At 51.2% G+C, this 23811-nt stretch overlaps 1 protein-coding gene and 2 pseudogenes across 5 annotated transcripts in view; 2 read left to right on the forward strand and 1 right to left on the reverse strand.

Annotated features, from left to right (window-relative positions):
- The first annotated feature begins 28 nt into the window (after positions 1-28).
- Positions 29-23811, forward strand: part of ZDHHC18 (zinc finger DHHC-type palmitoyltransferase 18) — a 28043-nt gene continuing 4260 nt past the window's right edge. For 4 of the 5 annotated variants that reach the window (XM_045190715.3, XM_024554425.4, XM_045190714.3 and 1 more), the window contains exons 1-7: positions 29-419; positions 4666-4826; positions 18869-19018; positions 20543-20680; positions 20799-20847; positions 21344-21446; positions 23017-23129. In XM_045190715.3, the coding sequence (XP_045046650.2) occupies positions 109-419; positions 4666-4826; positions 18869-19018; positions 20543-20680; positions 20799-20847; positions 21344-21446; positions 23017-23129 (1025 nt within the window). In that variant the 5' untranslated portion in view covers positions 29-108. Of the gene's footprint in view, positions 420-2075; positions 2246-4665; positions 4827-18868; positions 19019-20542; positions 20681-20798; positions 20848-21343; positions 21447-23016; positions 23130-23811 lie in introns of all 5 variants that reach the window. The other variant, XM_053920218.2, reaches the window with a different exon arrangement.
- LOC112299252 (large ribosomal subunit protein eL33 pseudogene) lies at positions 8622-9334 on the forward strand (annotated as a pseudogene).
- On the reverse strand, positions 16887-18874 carry LOC128780444 (cytochrome c oxidase subunit 6B1 pseudogene; annotated as a pseudogene).

Here is a 23811-nt window from a genome sequence, read left to right on the forward strand (position 1 = left end):
AGCTAGCGCCGCGCGCGCCGCCGCCGTCGCCACCTCCGCTGCTCGGCCCGGTCCCGGTGCTGCGCGGCCGGCCCGCGGGGCGCGGAGCCGAGGCCCGCGGCCGGCCGCATGAAGGACTGCGAGTACCAGCAGATCAGCCCCGGGGCCGCCCCACCGCCCGCCTCCCCCGGGGCGCGCCGCCCCGGCCCCGCCGCGCCCCCTGGTCCGGGCCCCGGGCCCCCGCCTCCCGCCGCCGCACCGCGCTGGAGCGGCAGTGGCGGTGGGAGCATCGGCCACCGCCCACGGCGCAAGTGGGAGGTGTTCCCCGGCCGCAACCGCTTCTACTGCGGTGGCCGCCTCATGCTGGCCGGCCACGGCGGCGTCTTCGCGCTCACGCTGCTGCTCATCCTCACCACCACCGTCCTCTTCTTCATCTTCGAGTGAGTTCGGTGGAGCCCCCCGTCCCCGCCCCCTCAGGCGTCCCATCCCCTCCAGCCTCCTCCATCCCCTGTCGCGCATCCTACCTTCCCCAGCCTTTGACGGGTACTCCAGCCCTCTGGGCCGCGCTGGGTACCTATCCCATCCCACTTCCCCGGGACTCCACCCTTCCCAGCACCTGCCAGGCAGCATTCACTCCCGGCCCCTCTGGGGCCTGCATCCTCTCTGTACCTCTGAATGTGCCTTCAGGCCTCTCCGGCACCTTGCATATTTCTTATCCTTCTCCCTGGTCCCCGTCCGCCCTCCCAGCCACCTCCCCTCTATGGACCCACCCTCACACCCCCTTCCTTCCCTGGCACCCAGCTTTTGCCAGCAGCACTGCCCTCCCATGTCCCTTCACCCCCATCCTCTCTGCCCTCTCAGAATCTGCCCCCGCCCCAACCCTCCCCAGCTCCTTGGGCACATCCCCTCTCCTCACCTATCCCCAGGACTGGCTCTGGCCCACCCCCTAGGTTCTTCCTGACTTAGAAGCATCTTTTCTTTATATTCTTTCCAGGTAGCTTCTGAGTTTCTTCCATGGCCTTTGGCTATATATTCCTCACCACAGATTTCCTAGCCATCTTCCCCATTCCCTTCAGGGTCCTTCCTTCTAGGGTCCCCTTGCTTATCTCTCCTCTCAGACCCTGTCCCCTTGCTTCTCCCTCATGGCCTGGGTCCTCAGGCAATCTTCCCTCAAATATCTTTGGGCCTCTCGGGCCTACTTTTCCCTCTCCAGTACCTTCCTTAGCTTCTCTAGAGCTTTCTGTCCTTCCTCAGTCTCCTCCTGCCCCTCACTAGACTTCTCGTAAGCCCCTGCCCCCCCACCTCCTGACCTTCTGGTTTTCTTAACCCACTAAACATTGGGAGCATCCCTCTGGCCTGTTCCATGGCAGGAATAGCTGTAGTGCCTCTTTATTTTTCAGTAGAGTTCATAGTACTTTTGTGTGACAGGTCGTTTGCCCCTGTGAATTTTAACCTCTTCGTATCCCCAGGATTGGCCCACATGGTACCCCCAGTTTATGGATGAGGAGGGGACGCCCATCTTTTTACCAGGGTCACATATCTGTATCAGAAGTTTTCCACCCTACCCTTGGTCTCTAGCTTCAGCCACTTGCTGCGTGATTCCTTGCACACACACATGTGCACACACACACACCACACACTCTATGAGCTTCACTTCCCCCTGCTAGTTCCCCCCATTTTTTTTGTGGTTTTACTTCATAATACAGTGTAGTTAAGAACACCATCTCTGGAGCCAAGAGACTTGGTTCAAATCCCAGATCCACCACACATTAACTGTGGGACTTTGGGGCCATCACTTCACCCTTCCGAGCTCCAGTTTCCTCATCTGTAAAATGGGGAATATAACAGTACCCACTCCCTAAGGTCACACACTTAGCTTTTAGCCTATAACAAGAAAATGCTGGCTGCTGCTGTTACTGTTGTCTTTGCCAAAAACCCGTCCCCGGGGCCTGTGCCATGATGAATGAGTCTGCCACAAAGCCGCCAGTCCCTGGGGAACCCTTTCCAGCCACCTGATTATGTATCTTCGACCTTGGGTTTTGTACCCCTGCCTTTTGTATTTAATCCTCACCTGAGGATATGTTTATTGATTTTAGAGAGAGGAAGGGAGAGAGAAAAAAAAAAAGAAACATGATGTGAAAGAGAAACATTGATCAGTTGCCTGCGTGCCCTGACCAGGAATCTAACCCACAACCTGTTGGTGTACGGGGACAACGCTCCAACCAACTGAGCCACCCAGCCAGAGCGGGTTTCCCCTTGAAGCAAGGTGAGGAGTTCCTACCACTTAGCTTCTCCCTTTCACCCTTCCCTTCTGAGTCAGGGTGAATACAAAGTTCCGGGATAGTTTTAGCAAGCAGAAGCTCTAAGGAGCCCCCTGCGACACCCCTCCCACCCTACCGCCCTCTCCCACGGCTCTGGGCTGAGTTTCACATCTGTGTTGCTGAGACAGCCCACAGGGGTGTTTTGAAAGTGCGTTTTCCAGTATCCTGCCCAGGCCTTCCCACCAGGGCTGCAGCGAGGGCAGGAGGGCAGGAGGAAGCAGTGCTTGCCGTGGGTTGGCCTTGTGACCTGCGTGTGGGATTTGGGCAGTTCAGAAGCAGGATGTTCTCTGGACTGAGTGGGTATCTTCACTGGTGACAGACTTGACCCCAGAGAGGGAGGAAGCAAGGACTTCTGAAGAAGTTTGGGGAGAACTTGTGAAACATCTTGTCTTTCTCTTTGCTCCTCCTCACTTGTGGTGGTGGACTTAGCAGGGAGGTTTGGGTTGGGGCCTAGAGCTCACGGCAGTCTGGACTGGGATGAAAGCTCAGTAGGCAGCTGGCCTGATGGGAATGCTGTTGGTGAGGGTGTGCAGGATGAGAGGTACTGGGCTCACCTATTGCTCTGGGGAAAGGGAAAGGTAACACTTCAGGTCCTTCCTGCTGAGAATGGTTTTGCTCCATTGTTTGGTTTGGCATATTATTGCACAGGCCCCCAAGCAGGGCTTCTGCCCTGTTTCCCACCCCAGAGAACAGCCAGAGTGTATCTTTAATTGTAAATCAGACCTGAGTTCTCCCTGGCTCCCTGGATTAGGGCCAAAGTCCCGATAACGGGCTTCCTCCTGGTTTCCATCTCTTCCTGCTACTCTTGTGCATTCCTCTTCAGGCACACTGGCCTCCTTGCACACTCCTACCCCAGGCCCTTGCACCTTTAGGTAGTAGCCTCAAGTCTCACCCTCTTCTGTCCTTTCCTGACTGTCCCTATAATATAGCAAGTGAGTGCCTGCCCCGCATTCCTTCTGCCCAGACTGACTGTTCTCATCTGACATACCGTATGTATACTTTTTGTTGTTTTGTGCCTTTCTCCATGGGAGCAAGACTTTATCCTCCTCACTGTGATACCCTTAGGGCCTAGAACAGGGCTTGGTGTGTAGTAGACACTCAGGACAGTAGGTGTTTGTCGAATGAATGGGCAGAGCATGGCCAGGAGCCCAAAGACCTTAGTGCTGTCCCTGGCTGGGTGACCTTGGATCTGGCTGTGGGTTTCGGAGTCCCCCTCTTTAAAATCAGGGGGTTGGGACTTGGTGTTTCAGAGGGCCCCACAAGTCTCCAATTTCAAGTCTCCTCTACCCCCCAGGAAGTCTGGCTAAGTTGTCACACGGGTGACACGGAGGGCTCAGCTCTGTGTGAGGTTCGGATCTGGGGAGCACGAAGAGGTTTGGAGCAGATGTGTCTCACTTGGAGCTCTTGGCCTTGACAGTCTCTGCTCCTCGAGGGATGGACCTCTCTGGAGGCCAGAGCCTCCAATGATGGAGGCTCCAGAAGGAGCTTGTAGGTACCCACATGTTTGCTTCCTGCTATTAGGTTAGCTCCTGGAACCTTGACTGATCCGGGCCTCCCAGCGGCCAGTCATCTCCCAAATAGCAGCTCCTCACCCCATCAGGTGCCACTACAGCTCTGGCAGCAGAGGACAGTGGTTAACAATACGGCTGGGCCTCAATATCAGTCCTGTGCTCAGGGCGCTCTGTAAGCCAGCTGGGGTCAGGGGCCTGACAGAACTGACTTGGGACTCCGGCCTTTGGGCAACAACGTCGGTGATCGGGCCATGCTTTTCTCCAGCTCCCTTCACCTGGCTAATCCTACTCATTCCTCAGGTTTTAGCTTAGGCTTCTCCTTAGCCAGCCTGTCTTCCTGACTGTTCTCCTGCAAGGCTCTCTGTGGCAATTATCTGTTTATGTATCTGTTCTCCTCACTAGACCCTAAGCCTCGTGGAGGGAGCAGGGGACTCCTGTCTTATTCACTGCCAGTATGCCGGCTTCTTCTTGCAGGTGTTGCCTGGCACATAGAAGGCCTCAGTAAATATCTGTGGAGTGAGTGACTGACTGTCATGGATGCTTCCTCTCAAGTGACATTCCAAATAATTGGCAGTGGCTGCCTGGAGCTCTGTGTTTAGGAGGGTTCTGAGGCTGCACTAGGTGTAAGGGTTAAGAGCGCTGGGATCCACTTACCAGCTCTGCCATGGCTCAGGGTGAAAGTGCAAAGATTAATTAGTGATGTCAGGCTCTTATGGGGGAGTGGCTGCTGCCTCCGGGGAGAGGCTCTGTTCAAGAATGTGGTGGTATTTGCTGGGATGACAACACCTGCCTAGTGCCCTGTGCCCAGGGAGCCCTTGGGCTAGCCGCTCATCTCTCTCTCCTTTTCTCTCTAGCTGTCCTTTCCTGGCCCACCAGCTGACCCTTGCCATCCCCATCATTGCTGCCATCCTCTTCTTCTTCGTCATGAGCTGCCTGCTACAGACAAGTTTCACCGACCCTGGGATCCTGCCCCGGGCCACCATCTGTGAAGCAGCCGCCCTGGAGAAACAGATCGGTGAGGCTCCTCCTTCAGCTGAAGCTGTGTCCCCCAGGTCCATGTGCCCTGATTTGAGAGGAGGCTCGGTTTCCTCTTCCCAAAGTATGTTAGGCACTAGGGGTCCAGTATGAGCAGGGCAGGTAGAAGCTGACCCTAGAATGGAGGAGACAGATGATAAATAAGTGAGCAGATAAGCAAGAACTGCTAGCAGGTAAAGGCTGTGATGGCAGCCAGCATAGTATCGAGTACTTCCTGGGTGCCAAGCACCGTTTTCACCTCTGAATACGCGCGAGCTTATTTAATTACTCAATAATCCTAGGAGGTGAGTACTGTTATTATTCGCCTTTTACTGATTAAATGGAGTCTCAGAGAAGTTAACTAAATGGTCCAAGATCACACAGTAAATGGAAGAGCTGGGATGAGACCCCAAGCAGTCTGACTAGAGCCCCTGCTCTTAAACATACAGGTACCTTTATTCACTGACCATCAAACATTTATTGAGTCCCTCCTGTGTGCCAGGTACTTGTCTAGATGCTGGCAATACAGTGGTGAACAAATCTACAGTAATCTCTGCCCTCTTGGAGCTGGCATTCCAGCAGGGAGAACAAAACAGTAAACAGCAATGAAAGATCTAGGATGTCAGAGCAGAGGAAAGCAGGGAGGTAGGACGAGAGCTGAGGGAGGGTGTATGATTTTAAGTAGGGTGTTCAGGGAAAGCTTCATGAATGAGGTGGCACCTGAGCAAAGAAGCAAAGACTTGCAGAGATGAGGGGTTTAGCTGAGTGGGGATCTGGGGGAAGAGCACAGTAGATATGGGGAGTGGGCTAATTTAGATTAGGTGGTCAGGAGAGGCCTCTAGGGGGAGGTGGCACCTGAGATGAGCCCTGAATGGTACAGTGGAGCCAGTAATAAGTGGTCTGTAAACGGTAAAAGCAAAAGTCTGGAGTTGCAAACAGATTGGTGTGTTTGAGGAACGGCAGGAAGGCCAGTATGACCAAAAAGGACCTGTGTTCCCAAGCACCCCAGATGGCCCTTGATTCCTCACAGTGTGGGGCCCCCTGGGTGGCTGGGCAGCAGGGGGCCAGGGCCTTCACCTCAACTTGCTTCACTCCAGCTCCTTCCTGCTGAGAAGTGACGTAGGTATTTGCACACCTCACTGGTTTCCGGTTTGTGGTTGGCTCCTTCCCCTAACGGGGCGGCTTTCAGACAAGCTTTTAAATACCCAGCTGGCCCTGAAGAGACCTGTGGCCTATAAATGTCAGAACCCTGCGGCACCCGTCACGGGAAGTCATTCCGCTAATTCTCTGCAGCAGCTCAGGAGGGCCATGGGAGGGGAGAGGATGTTCTCTTGCTCTATCTGTTCTTTGCCTCATACTCTGCCCAGGCCTGGCCTCAGCCATGCCCTTGGTTACTCTCTTCCTCCAGCGTCCTTCTCCCTTGCATCCCTGGGTCACTTGGCCTGGTTTCTGCTCTGTTAGAACCCCAAGGTCTGCCCTGGGCCAGTCTGCCTGGCAGTGGGGAAGCTCAGCTGCAGCCCCATTTCTCCTCCCTCCTGGTTGGGGCTAATCAGGAGGCAGGATTATGGTCCTGTGCAGCCTGGGCTCAGGGGTCTGGCTGCCTAGAATGCTCTGCTTCCTGTGAGCTGTCTGGGTAATACTGACAACAGTAATCCTCCATGTTTGGGGAGGGCTTGGCCGTGTGCTGAGGGCTTTCCTTCCATTATCCCCTCAAATCCTCACAACAGCTGGCTGTGCCGATGCAGAAACTGAGGAGGGTGATGACAGGCCAGAGGGTAGGGGTGTGGAAACGGAGTGTGTACCTTGACTCCCAGACCCCTTGCTTTCTCTTCTGAGATGGCCACACCCCCACATCCTTATGTCTCAACTCAAGTGTCCTGTACTCTGGGAAGCCTTTGTGACCCCAGTTGGGCCACACCTTCCATGACACATTCCAAAGCACCCTGTCCTGCTGTCCTGGGACCCTGTGCTACATGGTGGGCATTCGGGAATCGCTGGGCAGGCCCAGTAGCCTTTCCTAGACAGTGAGTGTCTCATTCATCTTGTCTGCTCCTTGGACAGCTGAGTGACTTTGGCTCAATGTATGAGCCTCCTTGCTGTCCCCATGTGATTGGTGGAGACAGTTGGAGCTTCTCCCAATTAGGCATCATGGGTTTGATCATTTATGTGTAGGATCATTTATGTGTCGATTCCATACGCTGACTCCTGAGCGTGTGTGCGCTGGGGGACAAAGACAGGCCTGAATGGCTGCTGCAGGTGAGATCAGGCTTTGGAAGAGGATCAGGGAAGCCAGGAGTATCTTCTACCAGGAGGATATGGGGAGGCTTCATGGAGAAGTGCATTGAGCCAAACCATGAAGTTTAGGTGGAGTTCAAGCACAGGAAGATGTGTGAGGCGGGTCCTTTAGGCTGGAATGGGAGGAGGAGAGGGTGGAGTGGGAAGAAGGGGGACAGGCTTAGGACCCTGATCAGGCCATGTCTGCTAGGATACGAGGGGCACTTCAGAGAATTTGGGACATTCTTGTCGGAGGATGGGGCAGAGGAAGTCTTGTGGGGCCCGCACGTCATGGTTGGAGACTTTCCTTTGAGAACAGTTGCCAAGCCTAGAAAGAGGCATCTTTGGGGGCTTTGAATTCTCAAACTTGACCAGGAAGCTTCCAATCAGACGGAAACATTTTCTTGGAAAGGACTGAGGTCACTGAGCCTTTGTGAAAGCTGGGGACTGACTCTGAGGTCGTAGTGCTGTCCATCTAAACGTGAACTGACTGTCTGGGCGCGAGTCCATGCAGGCTGTGCCCTCCTCACTTTGGCCCCAGAGCCCGGCAGCTCCAGCCCCCCAGGATCCGGCCCAGGGCTCCACCCCACAAGTACTGTCTGAGGTTGGATGACCAGGACCTCCCAGATTTCCCAGGACTGTCCCTATTTGACCACTAAAAGTCTCCTGTTTTGGGAAACCCCTCAGCTGCAGGCACACCTGGCCCTTGGTCACCCTGGTCTGAGATCCTGAGTTGTCAGCTGGCACGCTGTGCTGCTGGGTCACCCTGCAGGGCCACACAGAGCCCAGGCACACTGGGCAGTTGGGAGAGAGGTAGGGGTTGGAACATTGGCACATAAAGCTCCTGGTGTGATGGCAGATGATAGAAACATCTAAATCCAATCGATGGGCACTCATCTAGGCAGTCACAACTCACGGGACAGACACGAATGCCTCCTCTTCCTCTGCCAGCACATAGCAGGTGACAAACCCCATCCTGGCTCCAGGATATCTCCCCTCCAGTCCTTCCACGGCCCCAGGACTGACCTCGCCCCGATTGGCTCTGCTGACCAGGCCTGGACACCTGGCCTCTTCCTTCAGTCATGGTTGTCTCTCCAAGACTCAAATTTGGCCTCGGCCCTCCATGGCTCAGAATTTGGGTGACTTCGTAACACCCTCAGCAGTATTTTCTAAAGATCAGTCAGTGGAGTATAACCTTTGTGACTTTTGTCTTTTCTGCAGCTCACCGTGTAACTTCATTTCTTTAGTATTTTCCTTCAAATGACTTGCTTTTAAATGCAGTTTACAAGGAAAATTTGTGTCACCCCTGTAAGCAGAAAGCCGCTTGTTCTGCATAGAAGATAAGCATAAAAACGAAACCTTACCACGTCAGGGAGTTTTGGGTGGTTGCAGTTGCCTGCTGAAAGCAGCCGCTGGGAGGCCTGTGAGGATCGCAGGTATTAAATATTAAAAGCTGAGGCTTTCCCTTGATGGGATGAAAGGCTTGAAAGAGAATTGAAAAGTGGCCTTCCTCTTTCCACCAGCTTGGAGCCTGTGGCGGCCACAGGGAACAGGACTTCCAGGACGACAAGTATGTCTGGAAAGCTATGGTCCAAGGCCACTTTTGCCAGCTCTAGGCAGGGTCTCCAGAACTAGAGGGAGCACATGGCTCTTCTTAAAATTGAAGGTGTTTGTGCTCGAGATGAAACTGAGTTCTATCTAGGCAAGAGATGTGCTTATGTGTCCGAAGCCAAGGACAGCACCGTGACTCCTGGTGGCAAAGCGAACAAAGCCAGAGTCATCTGGGGAAAGGGAACTCGTGCACATGCGAACAGTGGATGGTTCGTGCTAAATTGCGAAGCAACCTTCATGCTAAGGCCATTGGACACAGAACCCATGTAATGCTGTACCCCTCGAGAATTTAAATTTATTGAAAAGGAAATAAAAAGGATTTGTTCTCAAAAAAAGGGGGCGGGAATTAACTTTCTCATCATGCGATTCAAGGGTGCTTTGTGTCATGGCCAGGAAACAAACTACAGTATCTTCCATCTTCCTGAAAACTTGCTTGTCTGCAGAGGTGCGCTTGCCTGCAGGACCAAGGCAAGCTCCAGCCCGCCCTTCCCTCATCTCCTGCCACACTCCAATGCCCCCAGCCACACAGTGCAATTAATGCCTCTGCCTTTGCTCACTGCCATGTCCTCCCCTGGAGAGCCCAAGGAACTGTGCTTTCTGATCTAACTTACTTCTTTCTTTCTGTCTCTCTCTCCTCTCTCTCTCTGTCTCTCTCTCTCTCTCTCTCCTCCCCCTCTCTCTGTCTCCTCCCTCTCTCTCTGTCTCCTCCCTCTCTCTCTGTCTCCTCCCTCTCTCTCTCTGTCTCCTCCCTCTCTCTCTCCCTTCCTCCCTCCCTGTCTCTCCTCTCTATCCTCTCTCTCTCTCTTTCTCCCTAATTTACTTCCTTCCTTCCTTCCTTTCTTCCTCTTTCTTTCTTTCATTTTACTTATTTACTTTTAGAGAGAGGGGAAGGGAGGGAGAAAGAGGGAGAGAAACATCAATGTGTGAGAGACACATAGATCAAGTCGCCTCTCACATGTCCCCAACTTGGGACCTGGCCCACAACCCAGGCACATGCCCTGACTGGGAATCGAACCGGCAACCTCTTGATTCTCAGGCTGGCACTTAATCCACTGAACCACGCCAGCCAGCACACCATTTGCTTTCTTGAATGCTGCCTCTCGCCCAACCGTATTGTCTATATTTTCACAGTGTTGAATCTGGACACCAGCTAATACCATTCATTTACTAGCTATGGGTTGGATTTTTTCCCTATGTCATCTCTGCTTTGCAGCATCATCTTACAATGTCGATAATATTACCCAGTGAGGAAACTGAGGCTCAGAGAGGTTGAGCAACTTCCTCAAAGTCACACACTAACAAGAAGGCAGGGCAAGTTTCAAAATGAGATCAGGCTGGCCCCAGAGTCACCAGGCCTGACTCAGTGCCTCTTACACTGACTGTAATTATCTACTTTCGGCTCACTCTGCCCTCGGGCTGAGCTCTTCCTGTATTTCCAGGGTACCGCTAAGCCCCTATGTGGCAGGGACTCCATAAACCTCTGGAATGAACAGGAATGGTCAGATGGGGATCACAGGGACCCAGCACTCACAGCCTGAGCACTGTGACTGACCTTGAGCTGGCCGCTGGACAGACGGCAACTCTGCAGTTGTTTCCTCCACAGGTGGGGACGAGAGAAAGCAGCAGGGCTCAGCAGAGTGAATAGAGATCCCCTCCTTCCCTCACTGAAGCCTTCTCAAAAGGTCATGACCAGTCCCAGAGGGCTTCCGCGCCAGCCACTGGGCTTCATTTACGGCTCTAGCCATTCGGGTTCTGATGGAAGAATGCCTGCCTGCTCTTCTCTGTGGGTTGTGGCCAGGGTATGGAGACCCATAGCGGGCCCCTTGGTCAGGAGGAAGGTGTCTGGAGACTTACTTGCTTCTCATGGCCCTTCAGTAGGAAGGCGCCTTTCTCCCCATTACCACTTCCCCAGGGGCGTAGCGCCATCCTGGAAGGCAGCAGGAAGGCCTCCCTAGCCGGAGGGGGCCTTTTTCTTCCTAGGGAAAGGCCTAAAGCAGAAAGAGCCCTGGCGTAGATCTTAGACTCCCTTAGGGCAGGGATAGCATCTCTTATACCACTCTCTTAATTTCTTCCACATGTGTTTTCTGAACTGGTAACCGAAGCAAACATATTTGACTCATCTCTACATATATACTCGCCCCTTCTCCCCTCACCTGCCACCCCAGCCTCTTGTACAATAGCTTGGCATAGTAGATGTTAATGTTTGAGAGAATGAACAAACGAATGCCTTCAAAGACATGGGTTCTCATTTCAGCCCCGTCTTACACTGTCGGAGTGAAGTCAGTTTCCGCATCTGTAAAACGTGGGCATGTATTCCTTTGCCCAGCCCAGAGCACTTCGGGGCATCCAGTGAGACAGGGAATGCCAGTACACTTTGGAAATTGTTTTCCTCTATTGAAACTTAAGAGGCTTGAGCCCTGTGGTTAGGAATAGCAGTGGACTTGCTCCGGGCACTGACAGTCTACCACTGGTAGTGGCTGCTGGGAGGAGTGGGTTGAGAGTTCCAAGGCCAAGTCCAGGGTGGTGAATGGCCCGGACTGTTTGGCCTGAGAAAAAGCAGTGGACTGCTGCTCGTCTCCCCCTGCAGGGAGTTCAGCCTCCTTTGACTCAGGTTGTTTAGGGTCCTGCCGTTGGTGACTCATTCAGCATCTGGGTGGCACCCTGGCTCCAGCTTGACACCTTCTCTCCTTGGCCTCTGGCTCTTGGCAGCCTGAGGAAGCTGGGTGTGCAGAGCTTTACTTTCTCTGAGTTCTGGAGAGGAGAAATCCTGGCCCGGAGGCCAGGACGTGCTGGTAGGTTCCCTCCCTGCCTTGGAGGAGAGGCGTGGGCTCTTCTCCACCCTGGGGAGCGCCTGCAAGTACTGCAGTGCTTCTAGTCCTCAGGGGCGTCTGTGGCTGCCCTTCACTCGCAGATGGGCTGTGTTCGGAAGTTTCTTTGTAAACCAGTTGTTTGGAATACAGTGCGACATACAAAAAGCCGTAATAATAGTAATGGCTACTATTTCTTAAGCTCTTGTCAGGTACCATATACACTTGACTAAACACACTTCACGAGTTCTCACCTAACCCTGCCGATGACACTAAAAAACAAGGCGGAGTTGCTTCTGTCCCATTTTCATCTGAGGATACAGAGCAGTTAAGCAACCTGACTCACATCACACAGCTGGGAAGTGGTGGGGTCCAGACTCATACCCACACATCTGAGCACTGGCCACAGCTCGATCCGTCAGGGCCGCAGCTCCCCTGCCCCCTGACCCCAGCCCCGCGCTCAGCTGTCCTTGTAGCATCTCATTCAGCCCTCACCGCCAGCCTGTGAGATGGAGACGTTCTTACCTCCATCTTATGGATGAGGAAACTGAGTCGCAGAGAGGTAAAGGGACTTCCTTAAGTAACAAATGGGTAACAAAACCAGTATTTGAAGCCAGTGTTCCAGACTCCAGGGCCTGCACCTTGCTGCCACTTGTGAAAACAGCTTCTTGTAAGTACTCAGCGGGTACGAGTTCCTCTATGTGTACTCTTTCCGATCCTTACAACCTTTCTAGGTAGTTGTTACATTTGTCTGCTTTTACAGACGCAACAACAGACTCACAGTCACAAAGGTTGAGTAACTTCCTTGAGGACACTAGCTTATAAATGGAAGGGTTAGAGTTTGAACTCCAGGCCTGCCTGAGTCTAACTTATATTTTCTTTCCTCTTTGCCTGTTGCCTATAGTTCACAGGCCTAGGACTGCCTGTTTATTCCACTGTCCCCGCTCCCAAGGGGTGTGTGGTCTAGTTGGGGAGACAGTGTACACACACAGCAGTCCTGTCACACTTCAACGTGGAGCAGCGAGTATGTTCACGTGCTGTGTGCAAGGCACGAGAGCCCCCGAGGCCTAAGTGGTCAAAGAACCTGCTGGAGATTAGACAGGGCTATAGCCAGTCCTGGGGAGCAAAGAGAAGCGAGGGGCTGGGACTGGGTGGGAGCAGGGGCAGGACGCCCTGGGCTCCAGTGACTCGTGGGGAGGAGTCATGGGAGAAAAGCCAGGAACGGAGGTTGGGCTCAATTGTGAAAGGCCCTAATATCAGGAAAAGAAGTTTGTCCTTTTATCTTGTTTTTTAGGGGAGGCGAGTGAAGGGTTTTGAGCTGAAAAGTGACTCTATAAGGGGTTATTTAGAGGAATGTGCCTGTGTATACAAGAGGGAGTTGAAAGGCAGAGGGGCTGGGAGCAGGGAGTCCTTATGCCAATTGGTGATACAGGCCTGGCCTGGGTGGGATGTTGGAAGTGGAGAATGAAGTAGCCAGGTAGGGAGGAGGGAGAAGGAAGTGTCTGCAAAGAGACTCCAGACTGGGTTCTCCTGCCTCTGCTACTTACTGGCTGTGAGACCTTGGGCGAATCCCCTGCGCTCTCTGGGCCTCTTTCTCATTTGTAAACTGAAGGGGTTAGAACAGAGGCAGTGAGCAAAGGGACCTTTATCGAGTATCCGCTGTGTGCTGAGGCTGTGTATTCTGCTGTTTGAGATTCCCGTCAACTCTTGGATTGTGTCATCAGTAGAAATAAGGAACCAGGCAGGGATAAATAAACACTCATCATAACACTTTAAAATTTACAAAAAGACCTCAACCCCACGCTTTGGAAATTTGGTTTCACATCCTGGTTCTGCCACTTACTAGCTGTGTGGCCTTAGACAAGTCACTTAACCTCACTTTAAAGTCTCTTTAACTATAATCTGATGATAATTATAACCTAACCTCTTGTGATGTTATCAGAGTTAAAGAAGATACAGTACAGGAACTACTATAAAGGACACATGGACAAAATCAAGGGGGAGGGTGGAGGTGGGGGAGGGAGGGGTGTGTGGATGGGGTGGGGTGGAGGGATGGGGAGAAAAGGCACACAACTGTAATTGAATAACAATAAAAAATTTTTTTTAAAAAAAAAAGAAGAAGATACGGCATGGTCCTGGCTGGCGCAGCTCAGTGGATTGAGCACTGGCCTGTGGACCAAAAGGTTGCTGGTTCAATTGCCACTCAGGTTACGTGCCTGGGTTGCAGGCCAGATTCTCAGTTGGGGGTGTGCGAGAGGCCAACAATGAATATTTCTCTCACACATTGGTGTTTCTCTCCCTCTCTTTCTCTCTCCCATTTCCTCTCTCTAAAAATAAGTAAGTGAAAAAGAAGATACTGTATGTAAAGTGCTTAGCATGTAGTAGGCCATCAGTGAAGTGTTCTCTTTTCTGTGCCTTTTCCCTTCTTTCTCTCAGTAATTCTATGAGCTAATAAGAGTGCACACTTCAGAAGCATTTACTTTATGCAGCTTCACATATATTAACTCATTTAATTCCCATAACAACCTGATGAGGTGGGTACTGTTGTCCCCATTTCCGTGACTGAGGAAACAGCGTCACAAAGAGGTTAAATGACTCGCCCTGTCGCACATCTAGCCAATGGTATGGTCAGGAGAAACCCAGCTAGTAAGAGGTGGAGCCAGGATTCATGCCCCATTCTGTCTGTTATTCCCATTTTACAGATGAGAAAACTGAGGCTCAGAGAAGTTCAACCACACACACAACCAGTCAGTGGCAAAATCAGGTTCCAGAAGGTGTCCACTGGCCTCAGTCTCCCTGCCTTTACCATGCTGCTGGGTTTTAAGGGAGAGATGGATGCTCAGATCCTTAGTTCTACTTCAGACACACTGGTCGAGGTGATGGTGAAACAGCCTAGCAAAAGTCTGTCTGGTAGCTGGAAATGTGAGGTGCGAATCTGTTTGCTTCACTGATGCCTGGCAAGCATCTAGAATAGTGCCTGGCACGTGGTACGTACTCAGTGAATAATGATTGGAGGCAAGTGGTCAAATTGGAGGTATCTGGGGAGTCGATGCAGTGGAAGTGACGGCTGAGTGCTGGGAATCACAGGAGCCCTATGTGACTCAGAAGTCTGTCCCAGAAGGAGCCACTGCTCTGGGGACTTGGTCTTCTGTGGCATGGGTACCAGGAGGCTCAGGGGGTAGAGCTGTGGGCTTTGCATATGGCAGACCTGGGTTCAGATTCCTGTTTTGCCAGCATACCAGCTACATGACTTCAAATGAGACCTTGGACCTTTCTTTTTTTTAGATTTTTACTGAAGTGTAATGGACCTACCCCAGTGTACAAATCATATGTATTCTATATATTCATATAGAATATAATCAGCATTCAGCTCAAGAAACAGTATGAGTGGTGTCCCAGGAGCCTCAGTATGAGTGGTGTCCCAGGAGCCTCAGCTTTGTTGTTCTTCCTGATCACTGTCACCCCTCCGATAGACTACTTTCACCTGTTGTGTACTTACATGTGGGTGTGCTCATTTTTCACAACGTGGGTGAGATTCACTCATATTGCTGTGTGTCGCTGAGTATCATTCATTCTAATTGCTGTGTATTAGAATTTCATTGTGTGAATCAATACACTTTTTTTTAATCCTCACGTGAGGATATGTTTGTTCTGTTTTGTTTTGTTTTTTTAGAGAGAGAGTGAAAGAGAGAGACCCATGGATCAGTTGCCTCCCATACATGCCCTGACCAGGTACCGAACCCACAACCTTTTAGTGTATGGGATGATGCTCCAACCAACTGAGCCACTTGGACAGGGCTGAATATCAGTATACCACATTTTTAAAAAAATATTTTATTTATTTATTTTTAGAGAGAGGGGAAAGGAGGGAGACGGAGAGGGAGAGAAACATCGATGTGACAGAGAGACATGAATTGGTTGCCTCTCGTATGCACCCCAACCGGGGACCAAAGCTGGGAATCCAACCGGTGACCTTTTGCTTTGCAGGACGATGCCCAAGCAACTGAGCCTCACCAGTCAGGGCTGAATATACCACAGTTTAACGTCCATTTCACAATCGGTGGGCGTTTGGGTAGGTTCAGCTTTTGGCTGTTAGGGTTGTTATGAACATTCTGTTTTTGTCTTTTGGTTCACATCAAATCGGGCACGTTTCTGTTGGGAAGACACCCAGGAGTGGGATTGCTGGGGTGCAGATATTGCATTTTCATAGTTAGCGACAAACAGTTTGACATTTCTAGTTGCTTTACATTTTCACCGACACTTGATTTCTAAATATTTTTCACCTTAGCCATTCTGGTGCACGCGTAGTGGTAGCATATTGTGGCTCTAGTTTGCATTTCCCTGGAGACTAAGGAGTGCAAGCACCCTTTCATGTGTTTATTGGTTATTTGGGCAACTTTTATGAAATGCCTGTTTGAATCTTGTGTCCACATTTAAATTCAGTTGTCTGACTTTTTCTTACTGACTTCATAGGACTTCTTTATATCTTCTGGAGTCAAATCCTTTGTCCTTTGTCAGATATTGTCAATATTACCTCCTAATCTGAAGGTCACCTTTTATTCTTTCAATGCTATCTTTAGATGAACAAAAGTTCTTATTGTGATATATGAGTGCAGTTCAGCAAATTGCTTTTATGATTATCCCCTTTGTGTCTTGTTTAAGAAATTTTTGTCTACGTCACAGTCACGCAGTCATTCTCCTACTTGTTTAAAAGATTTTTAAAATTTATTCTTGGATAGAGGGGAAGGGAGAGAGATAGAGAGGGAAGGGAGAGAGAGAGGGAGAGAAACATCTCTGTGAGAGAGAAACATTGATTGGTTGCCTCGACCCACTGGGCAGAACCTGCAACCCAGGCATGTGCTCTGACTGGGAATTGAACCAGCAACCTTTCACTTTATGGAACGATGCCCAACCAACTGAGCCATACCAGTCAGGACTTAAATCCCAAACTTTTGCATTTAAAGCTACAGTCCATCTGGAACTGAATGTGTGTTTGGTGGGAGACAGGAGTGCAGATGTATTTTCCCTGTTTGTATGTCCAGTGGAGCCAGCACTGTTAGGGGGGAAGACCCCTTTCCTTCGCGTCAGTGCAGTGTTGCCGGTGTTACTAACCGCATGATCATAGGCATGTTGTGTCTGCTTCTGGATTCTCTTTTCTGTCCATTGGTCAGCGTTTCTACCCTTCCACCCAAACCAGGCTGTCTTAAATACTACAGCTTTATCCTAAGTCTTTTTTTTTTCACCTTTTCAACAAGTATTTATTATTAGGTAAGCCATGATTCAGGATCCTAGGGTGGGATGTACCCAGGTCCCCCTTCACCACCCTGGGAGAAGGATGGAGGACAGAGGACAGGTGGGGTGCGGCCAGTTCAGATCTTCCCAGGAAACGTACCTTCTGCCCAGCAGTCATCCCAGGCTGATGCCCGGGATATGGGCAAAGGCACTGGTACCCGCCATAGTGCGGCTGCTCCCACACGGAGGCATCACCCCTGTAGCAGTTGTTGCCTTCACACAGCGGTGGGAGTCCAGGTCGTTCTGCCAGTAGTTCCTGGTCGGATTCTGGCTGGGGATGTAGCTGTCAAAAGGGGCAGTCTGATAGTTCTTGATTTTGGTCTTGATGTCTTCTGCCATGTTGCTGACTCCTAAAGACACTCCTGCCCTGGCTGGTACAGCTCAGCGGATTGAGCACCAGCCTGTGAACAGAAGGGTCACAGGTTCGATTCCCGGTCAGGGCACATGCCTGGGTTGTGGGCCAGGTCCCAAATTGGGGGTGTGTGAGAGGCAGCTGGTTGATATTTCTCTCCCTCTCTTTCTTCTTCCCTTCCCCTCCCTCTAAAAGTAAAACTTTAAAAAAATCTTAAGAAAAAAGTATGGAAAAAATAATAAAAACATAAAGATACTCCTGAAGCCACTTGCAGCTCAGGGCAACCCTCAGCAAAGATCCTAAGTCTTGATATCGAGTAGTGTAAGTCATTTTCAAGAATGCCTAGGCTGTTCTCGGCACTTCGCATTTCCACATGAATTTAAGACGAGTTTCAGTTCCCACGCCCCCCAAAATAACCCTGGGATTTTTGACTGGGATTATGTTGAATTTACAGATTAATTTATTCTTTTCTAATATTGAGTCTTCCATTCCATGAATATGATGTAGCTCTGTATTTCTTTTTCTCTTAAAACTTTTATGAAAAATTTCAAACATCCAGAAAAGTGGGAAGAATTAGTATAATGAATTCCTAAACATTCACCATCTAGACTTAATAGTTGTCACTAGTGTATCTTATTTGTGTCATATATACACATATATAATTCTTACTAAACATTTCATATAAATTATAGATATCATAGACACTTTACCCATAAATATTTTAACATGTATCTTCAAAATCTAAGGACAGCTTCCAACATAACCACAATTCCATGATCACATCTAGGAAAATTAATAGTTCCCAAATTTCTAATCTGTAGTTATTTTTCCTAGTTACCCTCCAAATGTCCTTTGTTGCCTTGTTTCACTTTCTTTTTCAAAACAGTCTCCAGTCTGGGATCATGCATTGCTCATTTATATCTCCTAAATCTCTTCTAACTTAGAACTATCCCGCTGTCTTTCTCTTTTTTTTTTTTTTTTTGGACTGTCCTAAATTGTTTATTAGGTAAGAAGTTTACAAATATTACTTACATTAGCAGTGACGGTGGAGCTAGACAGTATCGTGCCTTCCCCAAGCTGCACGGTGAGAACCACCAGTAGTGTGGTAGGAATGAGGCCCTTTCCAAGGCCACAGCTCTTGCTGCTGGCAGATGGCCGCCCTCGCATCTCCCTGGGTTGTGAGGACTGGTTAGCTGGTCCGTTGGGTGTCAGGGTCCCTCCTGATGGCCTTATGGAATGCGCAGACTGGAATACTAGCCCCCTGTCTTTTTTAACGTGACTGACTTTTGTTGGAGATCAGGATACTGGTCTTGTCGATACCCTCGATTCTGGATCTGTTTGCTCATAGCATTGTTGACTTTGTCCCTCCATGTCGGGAACTGCCTGGAAATTGAAGCCTGCATCTAGACTTGAGCAGATACAAATAAATCTCACTAAGCCTTACTGGCCTCCTTCTCTGATAGCCCTTCTCAGAGTTGCATGAGGCCAGCTGTGTGTGAGCAGGTGTAAAGCTCATAACAGTCTCAGTAAGTGGCAGCAGTTCTTAATATTTGTCCCCACCTTAGACCAGCATTTTACCCTAATATTTGGTCCCCGGAAAGTTATGAGGCTTCTCTTGTCCCAGCCAGACAGCAGTGGCTTCCCCCTAGCTGGGGCTCCTGACTCCAGGCTTGGACACCCCCCACCTTTCTCTCCTCCCACCCTCAGACAACACAGGCAGTTCCACATACCGGCTACCCCCGCGGACCCGGGAGGTGATGATCAACGGGCAAATGGTGAAGCTGAAGTATTGCTTCACCTGCAAGATGTTCCGGCCGCCCCGGACCTCCCACTGCAGTGTCTGCGACAACTGTGTGGGTAAGTGAGGGGCCTCAGGGAAGGATGTGGGGAGCCTTGAGAGAGAGGGAGAGCTGAAGACAGGGGAGTCACAAGTGTAGGGGGTGGGCAGCGTGTTGGGAATGTCCAGGTCTGGGCAGGAAGTCTGGTTCACTCAGGTGTGCTCTGACTGAAGAGGAACCTGAGTGTGACCAGTGGTGTCTTGGCTTCAGCCCAGAATTGGTGGATTCCTTCCCCCAAGTTCTGAAGTGTGGGGCAGACACAGGGAAGCCGTGAACTCTTCTCCCAGGCCTCAGCCTCATCCTCAGTAGGTCCAAGGTCCCAGGAACCAGAGCCTGGAGCAATAACATTCTAGATATGTTCTGTCCAGAAAGGGAATGATTTATCATCCAGTGCCCAGGACCAGCTATACTAAAAGACTTTAATCTGATTCCCAGGGTTTGGGAGAGACAAAAACCTGGGAATATAAGGTGGAGAGGATGTAGCTGGGATTGGAAGCTAAGCTGCCAACCCACAACTGCAGTGGTTTCTGGGTAACCGGAGGCTGTTTTGTCCCCTCTCCCTGCTCTCCAGAGGCTGGGAAGCTCTGATAGGGACCAAGGTGTGCCTCTGGGAGGGTGCTGTAAGGGAAATGCTATGCAGAGGACTCAGGTGAGCTAAGCCACGGTGACTATGCACCGTCTCTAGGGCAGTGAGCTCATCACACTGGCTCAGCATTCCCTGAGCAAGAGAACAGTGGGGAACACCCCATGATGGCAGGCAGTGAAGTGGGTGACTCAGTGGGCGTCATTCATCCATGAGAATCTGCCCCACCCACCCCCTGGAAAGGGTGCTGGCCTTGGGGTGAGGCCTGCAACGGGCTTGTGACCCATATTCCCACAGGGGACTTTCCTCACCAGTCTGGGTGTGACCCTAACCCCGGGGTGTGGCGCCGGTGTGAGATCAGGCCTCTGATGCCAGTTCTCCACTATTTACATAGTGGCATAGCCCTTCCCGGGGCCTCTAGTTCGAGCTCGAGGTATAGGGGTCATTGGTTGTCAGTCTAGGCTGGGGTCGTAGGCCGGGCAAGAAGTACTTTTTGTGAATCTTCCTTGTAGCAGGCACTGCTGGACCCTGGATTCAGCTCAATGTGAGGCCAACACAGGCCCCCTTATGGAGCTTAAATTGAGCAGGGGTAAATGGCCAGTCCACTAATTGTAAATAAGTATGTAAACAGCATGGGCAGAGTGCTTCCAAAGATAAGCGGCAGGACAGCTGGGGACCCTTGCCTTGTCTGGGGTCAGAGGATACTTTCTTACAGAAGTGGCTTTGTAGCCAAGACATGAAGGAGGAATTACCCTTCACCAGGAAAGAAACAGGGAAGAATCTGTGGGCAGTGGGAACCTGTTCTCAAAGGACCAGAAAGACGCAGGGAGCATCTGAGGAACTGAGAGCTGCTGCGGAGAGTGAGGAGTAGGAAAGCTCCAGCCCTGGGGAGGCCTCTGAACACCTGTGCCGAGTGCAGGCCAGCCCTGTGCTAACCCGTCCCCTCTGGCCCTTTTCCAGAACGGTTTGACCATCACTGCCCCTGGGTGGGCAACTGTGTGGGGAGACGGAACTACCGCTTCTTCTATGCGTTTATTCTCTCCCTGTCATTCCTGACGGCCTTCATCTTCGCCTGCGTGGTCACCCATCTAACGCTGCGTGAGTGGGCAGTGGCAGTGGGACCGCAGAGGGTGGCAAGCTCAGCCAGGCTGAGGGGCTGAGGGCCTGGGGTTGCCATCCCGCTGAGCTGTGTCCTCTCCTGTTTCTTCCTCCCCAGGCTCTCAGGGAAGCAACTTCCTCTCCACTCTGAAGGAGACACCAGCGAGATATCCTTTGCCTTTTGTCTGCTAGTGGATGCCCTGCTGGGAACTGAGACCCCTTCACTGGGGCAGGTCCCCACACCTCATCCCGTAAACAGGGGAGAATAGTGTAGGGACGATGCTTGTCCTCTAGAATCCAATATACCAGCCACATCTGTTCACACCCAGGCTCGAGCTGCTCCTAAACGGGCTGTTATGAGGATGGGGTGGCCGAGAACTCCCAGGGGCACAGTGTCTGTCTTCCCTTAAGACACCAGGCTCCCTGGACCACCTCATGTCCATCACCCTGGGCTCATCCTGTTCTTGAGGTCAGCTCCCAAACCCTGCTTGGGTCTCAGGAGGTGATCCTGCTGAGAAGTGGTGACTGGGCCATAGGATGGTTACACACCTTATTTCCTTTCTGGGGAAGGATAGGTGAGAAAGGCTGGGTGTGACAAGAGCCCAGGCATGGGGAGGCTGCCAGCCCTGATCCCAGCCGTGGGTCCTTGACTGCTCTGCTCACTGTGCTGGAGTTGGTGATCTGCTTCTTCTCCATCTGGTCCATCCTGGGCCTCTCAGGGTTTCACACTTACCTCGTCGCCTCCAACTTGACAACTAACGAAGATGTGAGTAAGGCTGGTGCAACTCCTCGTTCCTGGCAGGACCCTGGGCAAGAGACAGGGCTGGGGGAGCCGGCGGGGCAGCAGTGCAGCCCCGACTCTCAGACTGCTGCCGAGACATGGGTGGAGATGATGGGCAGCCAGACGTCTCCTTCCAGGGCTCGTGGCCTGGCCCTGGGAGACCCAGTGCAGGCGCCTGAGGCCCCCACGTGCCTTGGCCCCTCGGTGCAGGCTCCCAGGGCTCCCAAGGTGCTTTCTCCCTCACCCCGCAGAAGCAGCACTCGTGCCCCAGCAGCCATTACAGTTGGCCAGCACGTTATTGTTTCTAGAGTTCTTTCAGTTCCCATCATCTCTCTGAATCCTTTTGCCAACTCTGAGGCAAAAAGAACTGGGATGCTTTTTCTCCATTTGATGGCTGAGCGAGGTGCCCCAAGGTCATGCAGCTGGAAAGGGATAGAGCCGGGGTTTCACCCAGAAGCCATAGCCATGCTCACTGTGCCCCGCTTCGCTTGTAGGCAGCAGAGATATGACTGTTCTCAGGTATCCTTGAGGCTCCCTGAGGCTTTCTTATTGAGGGGGGCAGCCAGAACAGGACTGTGAGTTTCCACCAACCTTCCCTACCTGCTGTCTTACAGAACCCCCTCCAACAAGCATTGTGTGAGCACTTACTCTGTGCCCAGCCCTGGGCCAGGGGTCTGACCTCCCCTTCCCATTCTCCCAAACAATAAAAAAAGCAAATGAGAGCACCCACTCCAGGGCTGCCATCTGATACTAAGAGAATACGTTACTAAGAGAATACCCTATCAACCAACAGAATACATTTCTTGACCTTAGCTTCTCATTTGGGGAAACGAAACTTAACACGCACGATGAGGTATCATGTGCTGGGTGATTGATACAGAGTAGAAATGACATCAGCCAACATCTCCCAAGGTGGTTTCCTGGGTGCTGGTTCTGTAGGATATCACAAGGGGTTAAGCAAAAAGGACTGATATAGCCAAATAAATTTGGAAATCTGTGGGTTAAAGTCAAGCAGGAGTCCTTCACTGCTCAACTTCTCAGTGCCTTTGATAGCCAGCTTCACAGAGCTAGAGATGGGTAAGATTTCATCTGATGCTCCAAGAGTGCTATCAGAGACTTGGTATCAGAGAGTTCTCTGTTTTTCAAATGAGGATTCAGAGAAGAGGCGCTCTCTCCAGGGTCATGTCATGAGTCAGTGGGAGGGCCAGTGTTCACAGTTAGGCAGCCTGAGCCCTGTCTTGCCTTCCCTCTTAGGTGGCTGGCCAGAGAAGGGGGGATACACCCAAAAAGTTTCTTTTGGTGGCTTCTCTGGCTCTACCGTCTCTTCTGTCCTGTTTGGGGCCTCCTCCTCTCTGCTAGGTGCCCCCAACATCCAGAAGTCCCCCACATTCTCTCTGAATGGCCTGGGTTAAAGATGTATCCCCTCCAATAGTCTAGCTGGAATTGGTTTCAGAATTCAGCTGGAATTCGTCAGTTTTCCCCTGCCTCCAGACTTTCCTTCTAGAAGAGAAAAGCAAAGGGAATTACCTGACCCAGACTTACTTCCTGCTTGCAGATCAAAGGCTCATGGTCCAGTAAGAGGGGCGGTGAGGCCTCCGTCAATCCCTACAGCCATAAAAGTGTTATCACCAACTGCTGTGCTGTGCTCTGCGGCCCCTTACCTCCCAGGTGAGACGGGTTACCGGTGAGTTCATACCTCTCAAAGAGGTTCTAGAATCAGCAGACCTCTCTCCACATCACAGTCCTCTCTGTCCACTATGCCCTGCTGAATGCCCTGAGTGCGTTTGTCACGTAAAGGAGTTCTATGGAGACTTTTAATTTTTAATCACATGCTCGTTATAAAAAAAAAAACTAAGTACAGAATATAAAGAAGATTTCCTGGCTGGTGTGGCTCATTTGGTCGGAGTGTCATCCTGCAAACAAAAAGACTGCGGGTTCACGGTCAGGGCACATGCCTTGGTTGCGGGTTTGGTTCCTGGTCCGTCTGGGTTAGGATTGTAAGGGAGGCAACCAACTAATCGATGTTTTTTTCTCTCTCGCCTCTTCCCCTCTCTCTGGAATGAATATATAGACATGTGAATTTATTGAAATAAAAGGAGAGTATTAGATCTCACGTGTAATCTTACTCCCCAGGGCTAACCACAATTAATGTTTTGGCCACGCTTGAGCAACGCTGCCCTTCTGGTGCTGATGGCCAGACTGGGTGGGGCCTCCATTCCCCCCACAGAAGAAAGCCCTGATGGTTCTTCCCTGCTAGGAAGTGCCCCATCAGTCCTGACAGCAGGGGGCGCCAGAGCGCCAGACCGGGAGCTAAATCGTAGTGGACACTGGGAACAAGACTTCCCACACT

This window comes from Desmodus rotundus, chromosome 3 (assembly GCF_022682495.2).
Source record: "Desmodus rotundus isolate HL8 chromosome 3, HLdesRot8A.1, whole genome shotgun sequence".
NCBI lineage: Eukaryota > Metazoa > Chordata > Mammalia > Chiroptera > Phyllostomidae > Desmodus > Desmodus rotundus.